Raw genomic sequence first — 11,904 nt, forward strand, 5'->3', positions numbered from 1 at the left:
GTGGAGGGGTTCCGGGGCTGGGGGACGCAATGCACAACATCGGGGGGCCTGACGTGGATTGCGTCGGCTGGCGGAGTTGTGCACCTGCGGGGTGTGAGAAGAGGTGGGGGCCGCACCTGGTCCTTGTCTCTAGAGTGTTCATCCTTCCATTCCGCCGCCGGCCTCGTCTTACACAACGCTGGTGTCCCCCCTGTCTCCGGCCCATCAGGTGGCTTATGGCACTCAACCCCGGGGAGCGGCCCAGCGCCCGCGAGGTGCTGGCATCCGACCTGCTGCCCCCGCGAGTGGAGGACGAGCAGGTGGGACGGCCTGGCTGGCTGGGTACAAGGTTGATGGCAACTCGCGGGAAGCTGATTGGCGGATCCTGCACCGCGGCAGAGAGCTAGAGGGCCAAGGTCTTCCTTACAGCCTTCCTTGCTGACGCCCTGCATGAAGCCCAGCCCACTCCCCTTGCCGTCCCTACCCCCCTTAGCTCAAGGACCTGCTCCGCTACCTGCCCTCCAACCCGGATGCCACGGAACGGGTGGTGGCAGCGCTGTTCAGTCTGACGGAGGGACAGTCTCCAGGAGCGGCGTCGACCAGGATTACCAACCCCGGCGCGGGCGGCCCGGCAGCAGGTATGTCAGGATATTTACGCATTGCTGCGGCCTGCGTCGTGACCAGATCCAGCCCTGTCGCGTTTGCCCTTGAACTAAAAGCTCGGCTGCGTTTCCGGAGCCCTACACTCGCAGCCCATTGCCCATGATGCAGCGCGCGTTTTGGAGGCCAAGGTCATATTGTCCAGAGGATGCTTATGATTACGATGGTGATGAGACGCAGAATGTCCCACACCGCCCTTGTGTGTTGATAAGTTGCAAACGCCTGTTGGTCACATCCATAATCCTTGCGCATCCGGTCCTTCTTGTCTTTCGTGGATGGTCAGTGCGCACTCCCAGCGGCTCGAACAGCCTGGACGGTGGCGGCGGCGGCGGCGGCCTCCTGACTTCCCTGCCCTTTGACGGCTCGGAGCTTCCCGGGGCGCCCCAGGTGCAGCATGCTCAGGTGGGTAGTGCCCGACTGGATCCCCCACCCCACCCTGCAGCTGACCAGCTCTCACCGACTACGGCCGCAGCGGAGGGGGAGGGGGAGGCGTGTCCAGAGCGTGACAGTTGTACTAGGTCACTGTACATGGACAGAGGAAGGGGACTCCTGTGCGCCTCCAACGTCTTTGGACGTTGCCAAACGCCTGCGGTCACAGACACGGATTTACAATACATGGCGGAAGGGGTGTGGCGCCTTCGGCCACCGCGTACCTGGGTTCCCACAGGGCAGGTTACGTCCCGTTGCTGTATCGGTGGGGGACTGCCTGGGAAAGGGGCCCCATGTCAGAGGAGGAGGATGCCAATCTCAAAAGGGGGAAGGGGTTATGCTCCGGGGAGTAGAGGGTGGGGACAAGCACGAGCTCGTAGTCGTCGGGGCTGTGTTTAGACTGTATGGGAAGGGTTTGTGGACTGCTGTCCTGCCTCTGCCGCGGACGGTAGGACCCACTCTCTGGCTCACATCTTAAAGGAGAACCTTTTGCTGCGGCCATGCCCCGGAGCCCCGGGTCCCCTCAGCAACCTAAGGGCAGTCCCGTGGTGCCATTCGGCCATTAGGCTCTGCTGCCGCACTGCCCACACCCTCGCGTATCGAAACGAAACTGTTCCACTAGCTCGCTAATCAGGTGCTCCATCATGACCGCTCGTTCCCTGTTTTTTACCCGGTTTCGGGGCTGGGTACGGCAGGCACGTGAGGACGTCATCCGGGTGGTTCGCTCCGTCTTCGAGTGTCACGGCGCCCGGAGCTTCTACAGCAACCAGGTGGGGTGGGGCGGGGCTTGGGGTTGGGGATAATGTCGACAGTCATTGGTGGGTCATGGCGAGGGCAGAGCTACGAGGTAACGACCTTTGGCCTTATGCTGCATTACGGGGTAGAATTAGGAATGGTGGTTAACCTCTTATCCCTGTACTCTGGGTCCTGGCCTTGTGGCCGCAGCCACCCTGTCCGCCCCATTATCGCCGTACCGCAGGTGGGCTACGCCTACCCCGGCCTGGCTCCGGACGCCGTCCGCCTGCTGTCCCCCCACGGCTCTGTGCTGGCCATGCGCCACGAGATGCGGTACCCCTTCGCCGTGTGGCTGGTGCAGCAGCTGATCACGGAGCAGGCCGTAGGTGAGCGGCAGCACGGGGGGGTCCAGCGCGCGACCGCACGTGTGTGCTTATGTACGCTTGGAGAGTTTGCCGGCTGCTCAGGAGGCAGGAGGGATCAGGCTGCAGGTGTATGATGAGCTTGGGCCTCCGGCCTTCCCGGCTGCTGGCGCAGTAACCGCAAGGACGATTGAGGGTTGCGGTGCAGGCCTCAACCCACTTCCGTGCCCTTCACATGCTGTCAACAGGCACGCTGGACACGTTACGACGATACGACATCAGTTATGTCATGCGCTCCGGCCGTGCCCGGAGCCTGCCCACCTCGTACTGCCAGGCCGACCTGGACCTGCTTCATGCGGCCGGGGGAAGCGGTAGTGGTAGTGGCAGTGGGGGGCACCCGGATAAGGGGCGGCTGCTGGCGGAGGCGGAGGCCATAAAGGCGGTCACGCAGGTGGAGGGCGGTGTGTGGGGTTTGACGGGCGGGAGGGGGGCTGTTGACCGCCCCGGGCAAGACGGACATGATACTCGTGCTAGCAAAAATGCAGGGGCAGTCCTATTTATGTAGAGGTATCCTGGCATTGCGGGGACGGACGCAGCGCAGGCGGCCGTGCACTGGCCCCCCGCAGGATTGCTGCAACCAGCCCTGCACGGCCCCACCCGGGCAGGTTCTGGACCACTTCGTCCCGGAGCTGGGCCGCTACGAGGTGCGCGTCAGCCATCGCGCCATCGAGCGGGCTCTGTACGACAGCATGGGTCTGTCGCCGGCGGCCGTAGCTGCCGGTCCCGGTGGCTGTGCGGGTGGTGGTCCCGGTGGTGTGTGTACCACGCGGGAGGCCGAGGTGGCGGTTCGGCGGCTGATCGCGACTGCTCTTCGGGCCAGCCCTATGCTGGGCGCCATTCCTGGAGAGCTGCGTTACAAGGTAGGGCAGACGGTGCGCCTCGGTGGCGGGAAGGTTGTGGCGGCAGCTGATATACGGCCGCAACGGCCCAGGATGGGTTTCCTTGCTCCTCAGGCTCTAGCCAATGTCGACAGATATATTGGGTTCCAGCACTCGTCTTTTTTTCTCCCTCGCTTCCTTCTCCGCAAAATTACTTTTGACGAGTTGCGCTAAAGCAGCACCATAGCTGTGGGCATGCGGTATGCGTGGCCGGGGTTGCTTTCCATAGCCCTCCTCCTACTCCAGTAGTATATCTGACGACGCATCCCGATCTCCCCCCGACCCTTTCGGGAGCACCGTTTACTTTCCGTCAGGCGTGGCCCTCCGTCAAGGCGGGGCTGGACGGCCTCGGGCTGCCGGCCGATAGAGTCGCCCGCTGCAAGCGCTGCGTATGCGAGCTCCCGGGCGACGTGCAGGGTGCCTTGAGCCGTCTGAAGACCTACCTTCAGGGACCAGCGGTGACAGTGGCGGCGGCGCCGGAAGCAGGCAGCCAGGCGATGCCGACAGCAGCGGCAGCAGCAGCAGCACGGAAGGGCACTGCGGCCCAAATACCGGTGTCCAAGGCTGCAACAGCAGTGGCGGCTACGGCAGCGGCGGCGGCGCCGCCGTCATTATTAGGTGCAGCAGCAGGCCGTAGCGGCGGCGCCGGTGGCGCTGTGGTGCAGGTGCACCCGCCGCCATTTTCTGCTGCGCTGGCGCTTGCGATGAAGGAGGTGCAGGCGGTGGTGGAGCTCCTCGAGGTCTGGGACGTGCCCACCAGCCAGGTAGAGGCCAGCGTACCGCGAGCTGGATGCCAGGTTATGGGTCAGCGTACTAAGGTCTATGCCAGCGAAGGTGGAAGCAGCGCCTTGGGGAGCCCGACACCGAGGAATATCGGATGTACATGCAGCACACATACTTATCTGCCCTCATCGCGACACCGCGTCCCTGCCATTTTGCAAACAGGTCCTATACCCTTGGCTGCAAAGCGTTTGGGCGCATGGTAGTGTTTTGCAGCAGCATACCTGCAGGGTGGGCCCTGTCTCCCTCCTAGTTGCGCCCTGCTGCTAAGCCACTGCACCCGCCGCCACCCGCTGCACCCCACCACATTGCGCAGTGCTCCCAGGTGGTGTTGGATCCGCTCATGAGCCCCGCAGCTGAGTATTACAGCGGAGTGTTCTTCCAGGTAGGAGGTTTCCAAGCGGCCGAGGAGATTTGTTACTATATCAGTGCCGTATCAGCGAAGTTAAAGCACCCCTGCGCCCGGCGTTGTGAGCCCCCCTGCTCATCACTCATCAGGGACGTCAACACTTCACAGCCGTTACGTAGGACCACGGAACATAGTAGAGGTCGCAATTCGGGCTTGGGTTTTGGCCGTCTGGGTGGTCGAGTGTTCTTGACTGCACCGTGCCTTTTACAAGCACCGACTCCAACCAACCGAAGTTCGCCCCACTAAACATCGCAATCTGATTCCGCCTCGACCAGGTGCATCTGCTGGGCCTGCCCGCAGCCCCGGGGCAGCAAGGCGCCGGAAATGGGGGTCTCAGCTCGGGCTCTACACCGCTGCACGCAGCCCAAAGCGGCCAGCACCACCTGGCCCGAGCCGCGGGTGAGTGTCCAGTGCCCTGCAGCTGTTCAGCTGCAGGTGGACAAGTCAAAGAAACATTAAATGCTACTTAGCCTGTCAACCGATTGTGGTCCTTACCTTGGTCCTCACCTGGGCCGCACAGCATTAGTGGGGCGGCTGCCTAAGCACCAGCAGGGTGATAACTAGCAGGCGTGTTGGTAAGGGTTTAAGGCGTAAACGCCAGTAGCACCTGCCGTGATATCCGGACACATAAGGGGATGTTGGCCAACAACCAGCCCACCTGGGGGGCATGTCGAAACACGCTTGTTGGCAGCCTTCATGTACGGGGCGTCATTTCGCACTGACCCGCATAAATCGTCACGCCATGCCCCAACCCGACTGCGTCTCGGGCCCAGTCTGTGCTCTTACCTTTTGTTTGCCCTTTCCCCGCTGGCACCACCTTTGGCACAACGGGGCTTGCGATCTCGTCCTGCAGCGGCGGGCATGGTAGCCGTGGGTGGTCGCTACGATGCTCTCCTTCGTGCACTATGGATAAACTCCGCCGTCGGCCCATCCGCCGCCGCGGCGCCGGGCCAGCACCCGCACGAGCACGGCTCGCTATTGGGCAACGCCTACGCCTCGTTACCGGGTGCGGTTGGCACCACCCTTAACGTCGAGCGCCTGATCGCTGGCCTGTCACAGCACCGTGCTGCGACGGCGGGTGCAGCGGCGTACTCGATGGGGCTGCTGCGAAGCCTGGAGGCATCGAAGGTACGTGCCGATTTATTGTTGAACACTTCGATGTACGCAGATTCCTCCCATACTAGGTGGGAGGAATCTGCCTCCCACCTAGTATGGTGGATTAGCTGGTGGCATGTCGTCGCGCGGTGTCCATGTCCGTGATGGCCACCGGTGCATGAGACCCACGTGGGGTAGCCTACCTCGGTTGGTGGCCTCTCCTTGTGCGCGTGTTAATGGCATGGCCCTTCGATAACTGCTTGGCTGGTGGTGGTGATGGTTATGTGCCGCCTGTTTGCGTTTCGCCATCACCACTCGAAATCATTGAACCCAGGCGGACGTGCTTGTGTGTGCGCGCGGCGGCGACGGCGCCCTGGACAAGCGCATGGAGCTGGTGGCGGCGCTGTGGCATGCCGGCGTCAGGGCAGAGATTATGCCGCGTCCGGCGCCCAGCCTGAGTGATCAGTACGCGTACGCCCAGTCCCGTGGGGTTCGGGCCGTGGTGGTCCTCAACGACAAAGACGCAGCATCCGGTGACGTCACGGTATGGAACTATTGCAAGGTTTTAGCGGAGTGTCCTAGGCCTTGTTGTGCTGCCATGGCTATGCCGCCAACCTATGCTGCGCTGCGATTCAAACGGCGCACCTCCTTATCAGAGAATGAAGGTTAGCCACGCTGGCTTGTGCATCTGGACTGATAAGAGCCCGCTTTCTTAGTTAGCTGTACGGCTGTCCTGTGCGACCGCAGATCAAGAGTCTGGATAAGCGCTCCGAGTATGTCGTTGTGCCAATGCAAGACGCACCGCGGCATTTGGCGGCCGCACTGACGGCCGGATCCAACGCCGGCCGCGGCGTCGCCGGAGCAGTGGCTACCTCCGCCGGACATTCCATGTACACCAGCAGCAGTTTAAAGGAGGCCGCCATTGCAGCACTCTTTACTGCAGGCAGCGGGCAGCGATCGGGCGCTTCGGGCTGGGTCGCGCTTGGTGGTGGTGGAGGCACCTTCCACGGCGGCGGCAGGCTTGACGCGCAAGGTGGCGGCGGTGGGCGCGACCGCGATCGTGAAAGGGAGCGGGAACGCGGCGGGCGAGGGGAGGATGGGGGTGCCGGCTTTGCAGCTGGCAGGCGTGGAGGTGCGGTGGTGGAAACCGACCGAGACCGTGATCGCGATTACGAGCCCGGCGATCGGGACCGGGAGAGTGGAGGCGACAGGCAAGCAGGGGGCGAGCGGGAGCGCCGCGGTGGCGGCGAGCGGCACCACCACTGGGTTGATCGGGAAGCTCGAGGCCGTCGAGGCAAAGTTGGGGGTGTGAGGCGGAACCGAGCGGGGCCAGGGGGAGGTGAGCGCGTGTTTACCAACGAAAATGCAATGGGCTGAACTTTTAGAAGGCGGCCTCGACATCCAGTGCAAAGGCCCGAATGTTCTTAGGACTGATTGTAGGGTTCTAGAGGGTAGGTTCACCTGTTTTCTCATTCGCGTAGGTTTGCTGTTGTATGGCAAAGGCCGCGGTCATTGGTCTTTCCATCATTTCAGACGTGATAAGTATCCATGTTCCTGGCGCTTTAGTTATGGCAGGATGTTGTACTATTGACTGGGGGAGACACCTTTTCATGACTGCTAGTATACTTGCATACCGTATGAAGGAGGGCTGTGTGGAGCTAGTCCAGGATCAGGTTTTGTACAGTCGACTGATGACGTGTGGGAGCTAATGATCCAGTGCATTGGACCCTGGATCTCCCAAGGCGTTTTTCCAGACTGTGACATCGAGTGAACGAACGGAACTGCAAGACGGACGCGTCATTTTATATGGATAGACAGCTGGTCACACTGACGGCCGAATGTTCAAATTCTCCTAGTGCTTTTGGACATGCAGGAGCATGGGTTATGATTATAGATGGCGGCTTGGATAGCTGCTCAATGTCACTCTGACCCCAGTGACACGCACCCCTTACAGAACCCTTGACTGACAGCGCCGTGCCAAGCGGTGCTTCAAGTGCAAACAAGGTCACGCAGTTGCGATTGAGGTGCTGTGATTGCGTCAATGCTGGTAAACCACTCCATGCATACTAGCCATGCAGGTACTTAACCTATGGATGAGCGATATGCCGTATTTGCCGCGGTTGCTTAAGACTTGGAGACCCACTCGTCAGCGGCGGCCTCGGCTTCCCCATAGGACACACCGGGGTCTGTTAGCTCACTGCAAGACTCATAAAACTCGAGGGAACCATGCCTGCTTCCGAACTCGTCCTGTCACCATACGTAGATAGCGGGTGTAAACTAAACCAGCGCATACGGCAGCAGGCGAAAGAAAAACGTGATCGGGCCACAAATAAAATAACCATATGTTGACGAGAGCTTTATTTATCAAACCCATAACCACACTCGAGGTGTTAGACAACCGGCTTGTTTCGAGGTTCTCGAGGGCACGCAGACCTGCTAGGCTAGGGGCCACCTGCAAACGTCGTCTAGTACACACCATATGCTACCGCAGATAACAAAATTGTGATTGATGTGCGCACATGAACAAAATGCGAGCGGCTTATTCATAACCCGTGTGTGTGCAGGCCGGCCGGATTATTATGCGCCACGCAGCCAGCTACCAATCACGCAAATACGATGTAGGTTACCACATGGCGGTGCACCAGCAACGTTTTAGTCAAAGTGCACAATGTACTCGGGATATGCCTGAGCTCCAGCGTGCCGCAGCTCAACTGCCAGGTCGTTGGCATACATACCGTTAGCTTCCCAGGCAGGGTCTTCCGCGGACTGAAGTGTGCTCGGTAGCGTCCACCCTCCCGCTCCAGCAGCAGACGCCGCGGCGTTGCGCTGCATCACCGAGGCGGCGACCGTCTTCATATCCATGACGCTGTCTGCGCCCGGGGTCAGCTCGCCGCTGTCACTGCGGCCCAGCTCCATGCGACCCAATACCACCCGGCACAGCAACAACACGCCGCCCTTACCAGGGTAATCGGCTGTGATAGTACGGACAGGCGGCGCGGAAGGTGTCACCCATGCCGACGCAGCGAAAAGCTCCTCCGGTTTTCCTACGACCCCTGGAGAACAGGTTTGCAAAGCGGCCCCGTTAATGGTTTCTTGCGTGTCCGAAGCCGGCGGGAATAGTAAGACCGAGCGGACACTATTGTGCACACTGCTGGTTTAACGAGCTCTCGAATGAAGATGCGACACTACGTGCATACGGGCTGCTAAACTATCTGCTGCACCGCCGACACAAGCTGCCCGCCTGCAATAAAGGAGACCCCCAGTTACACCCGCGCACCTGAGCGAAATGGCCACAAGGACTTTGGTTGCCAAACAATCCGCCTCCAAAGGGAGCTTCCCTGCGATGTGGCCAGGTTCATCGGTTCCGGCAGCATGGCAGGTCCCGCTTCCAATGCCGGCTGCTCAGCCGCGGACGTTGGCATGAAGCGCGCCAGCTCTCGTTCCACCTCTCCTGCTTTGTCGAGTGCCAAGGCCGCGTTGGCCATGAAGAGCGGCTCCCTGTCATGCACGGAACCCGGGCCGGAGCATGGCTTCCGGTGTTGAGGAACAAGCCGGTAGCAGTGGCTGCGTGCAGCCAAACCCCTTTTACCCCAGAGCCATAATTTAAACGGATTGAGTCAACAACCCCAAGAACGCATGGCAGCTGAATTTCCTGCAACAGTCAAGAAGCTGCAAAGCTGCAGCCCTTCAAACCCTCACCTTCCGAGCCCGGCCGCATTAAATCCCCTCATTACAACAGCGCACACATCCTTAGTCGAGACGGCACACCAGAGGTACCGCTCCCGTGATGCCGGAATCTGTGCCCGCCTGCAATCCAAGGAAGAAGGTGCAAGCGACGGACAGACAGAGAGATGTAGGACGAGCATTACCCGCATACGTCCTTTCGGCCATGCCGCATTCCACTCACAATAATGCCATGCTGCCACCAGCCAGGTGGCTTTACCTGCAGGAGCTCATCACGAGTATACGTATACACACGACAGCCTGAGGTATATCGGGTCTTGCCTGTTGCAGAAGAGGGTCCACAACCAACGGTTCTGCACCCGCTCCACGCGGACGATTCGCTTCCGGGACTGGTGGCTGTCCTCCTGAACAAGATTAGGCACAACGGCAAGTCCATTATCGGCAGGCGCCGTGCAATTAGGCGTCTAGCTACCTGACAAGCCAGATCAACCTGGCTTCCAAGCGAAGCAGTAGGCCACGCAATGCAACTATGACGGGATGGCAACCGCGAAGGGCGGTTGATGGTCGAGAGGTTAGAATCCAGACCAGATCGGCGAAACAGGTGCGCCTTCTGCAAGTAAAATTCCTGCCAGGCTTGTGATTTACATGCGACTTAGTAAGTTACGCTGACATCCCGTATTTTAATTTTTTTCGGTTCCTCAGTGACATACTTCGTGCATCATCGAAGAGAACCCAAATGCCACAACAAACAAAAATCAGATGCCGGACATCCAAACTCTGAAAACCCAAGTAGCTTCTGTCTCACCTCAAACCGCCCCAGCACCCGCTCCATTTCCAGCGCCAGGGACTCGGCAGCTGCGGGCTTGGCCACTACGTCATCAGCCTCTTCTGTCGCTCCAGCTGCTTTGTTTGGCCCGTTGCTAAGCAGCACACCGATGAGGCTACGGGCCTGCAAGGCCGGGAACGAGGTAACATCACTGTTGTGTTTTAATGATCTTCGGAGCCGCGATGAGGAGATGCCGATGGTGGTACACGAATAACTTTACCGAAGCGAGCTCCGTAGTCCAGCGACGTGCTAGGATTTCTCATCCTTCCCGTGGAAGCGAAAAATTGACTGACCGTTACCAGATTTGGATAGAGGAATGACAACGGAGCGTGGGGCCTAGGCTATGCGTTCCCTCATACGTTCCCAGAACTGACACCCAGAAGCATGGGCCGACCATGTACCGCATTCAACCACGTAGACGCGCGTGCGCAGTTACCTTCACTGCCAGGTCACGTGCGCTGTGAACGTCGCCATTGCAGTACAGCAGCAGCTTCTCGGCATCGACCCTGTTGATGCCAGTTTCCATCAGAGCATGAACCTCCGCCGCTTCCAGGCTCACGAATGTTCCACGGACGGTGCCTCCTAGGGGATCGCCTGGAAACGAGCCCGGGACCAACTCTTTGTCGGTGTAAGTAGCTTAAGGCACCAGTTTCGACACCAGCAAGGTGTCGATAAGTAGCTGGCCTGTGTCCGCAGTTTCGCGATAAGGGGCCCAGGGTTATCGCCACACACATGCAGATCCTTCCCCCAGCAGCAACTGCAAATAATTGCATCAAAAGCCCTTCTCCTGCTACCATGAAGCTAATGAGCAACAACCCACATTGCAGTAAACAAAGTTTACGTGCTTGGCACGATTTCCTGGCAAAGTCACGTGCGTGGCATGTGCTGTAAGGCCTGCAGTAACGACCAAAAGTGTGATGGTGAACCACTTCAGGCATCAATGGCTGTTTTCCAGTGCCGATACAACGTTGAATTTGACGACGTTGACATCCCAGCCATTGTTGCATTTCCTTAACAAGTGGTCCAGAGTCTCAGCGCGTACGATGCAGACAGGGGCATCCAATCCAGCCTGCTCATGACCCGGGCACTTGGCATGCTCCCCGCCCTCCTCCAAAGGAACTGACAAACCCCGGTGCTTTCCGCCCGGACACTGTCTTACTCTTCAGCGGCAGCACGTGATGCTCAACACGGTGGCTGTTTGAGCTGTCAAAGGGCTGCCAATGAACAGGTGGTGAAGCGTAGAGCGGTGCATCGCCGCGAGACCCCGTCGTATCTTCAACGCTGAGGGCAGCCAAGGCTGTTCCCGTATGGCTCGCCACATTTTCCCAAGATCCATTGTCATCTAGCTGATCCATCGTTTGCCTCTCTCGATGTACGGATACTGCGGAAGCCATAGAATCGTCCTCATCGGATTCGTCCAAAATTACTTGCCGCTTAGGCCGTAGGCGGATGGTTGCAAACAGGTCTTCTTCTTCTGCAGGGGTTTGGTCGCAAACAGACGCTCCGAACTTGTCTTCCAAGGATGCAGCGCACCGCCGGTGTATGCGTCTCTTTGAGATGAAGGTTTCTCGTCTGTCCCGGGGCGTTGGACATGTTGTAATGGCTGTCGTCTGATACGGTTATGAAGGCCGGGGAGGACGACAACTTGTCAGAGAGACATGTGCCAAATTCTTAAGCCCTTTTCATGGGCTCATGCTCGTGATTGTTGTTGTCCTGCAACTAAAAGTCGATGGTGTAGATATGGTGACTGTTTGAGCTCAGTTGGGAAGACGGTCACATCTGACGGAAGCATCCCATGAAGCAAGGCCAACCGTCAAACAATCTATCCCTTGACTTACCATCAGGGCAATTTCCTTCTTAGTAGCGTCCTTAGCTTTTCAGCTCAAAGCTTGCTGCTGCGTTGGCCACGTTGCTCACGCTGTGCAATAGAGTAGGGACGCCTTAGAAAAGCAAATTGAGACACGAAATTGCATGTCTGAACCGACAATATGGCTATAGTGATAAAGA

General features: G+C 59.1%; 1 protein-coding gene across 1 annotated transcript; it reads right to left on the reverse strand.

Moving 5' to 3' along the window:
• Window positions 1-8,039: 8,039 nt before the first annotated feature.
• VOLCADRAFT_94727 (uncharacterized protein) lies at window positions 8,040-11,291 on the reverse strand (the record flags this gene model as incomplete). The annotated part of the gene is made up of 7 exons (XM_002953944.1): window positions 8,040-8,359; window positions 8,665-8,885; window positions 9,087-9,194; window positions 9,331-9,392; window positions 9,877-10,020; window positions 10,334-10,491; window positions 11,057-11,291. The coding sequence occupies 7 exons, from the start codon at window positions 11,289-11,291 to the stop codon at window positions 8,040-8,042; spliced, it is 1,248 nt and encodes a 415-aa protein (XP_002953990.1).
• Window positions 11,292-11,904: the final 613 nt, after the last annotated feature.

Source organism: Volvox carteri, assembly GCF_000143455.1.
Source record: "Volvox carteri f. nagariensis unplaced genomic scaffold VOLCAscaffold_39, whole genome shotgun sequence".
Classification (NCBI taxonomy): Eukaryota; Viridiplantae; Chlorophyta; class Chlorophyceae; order Chlamydomonadales; family Volvocaceae; genus Volvox; species Volvox carteri.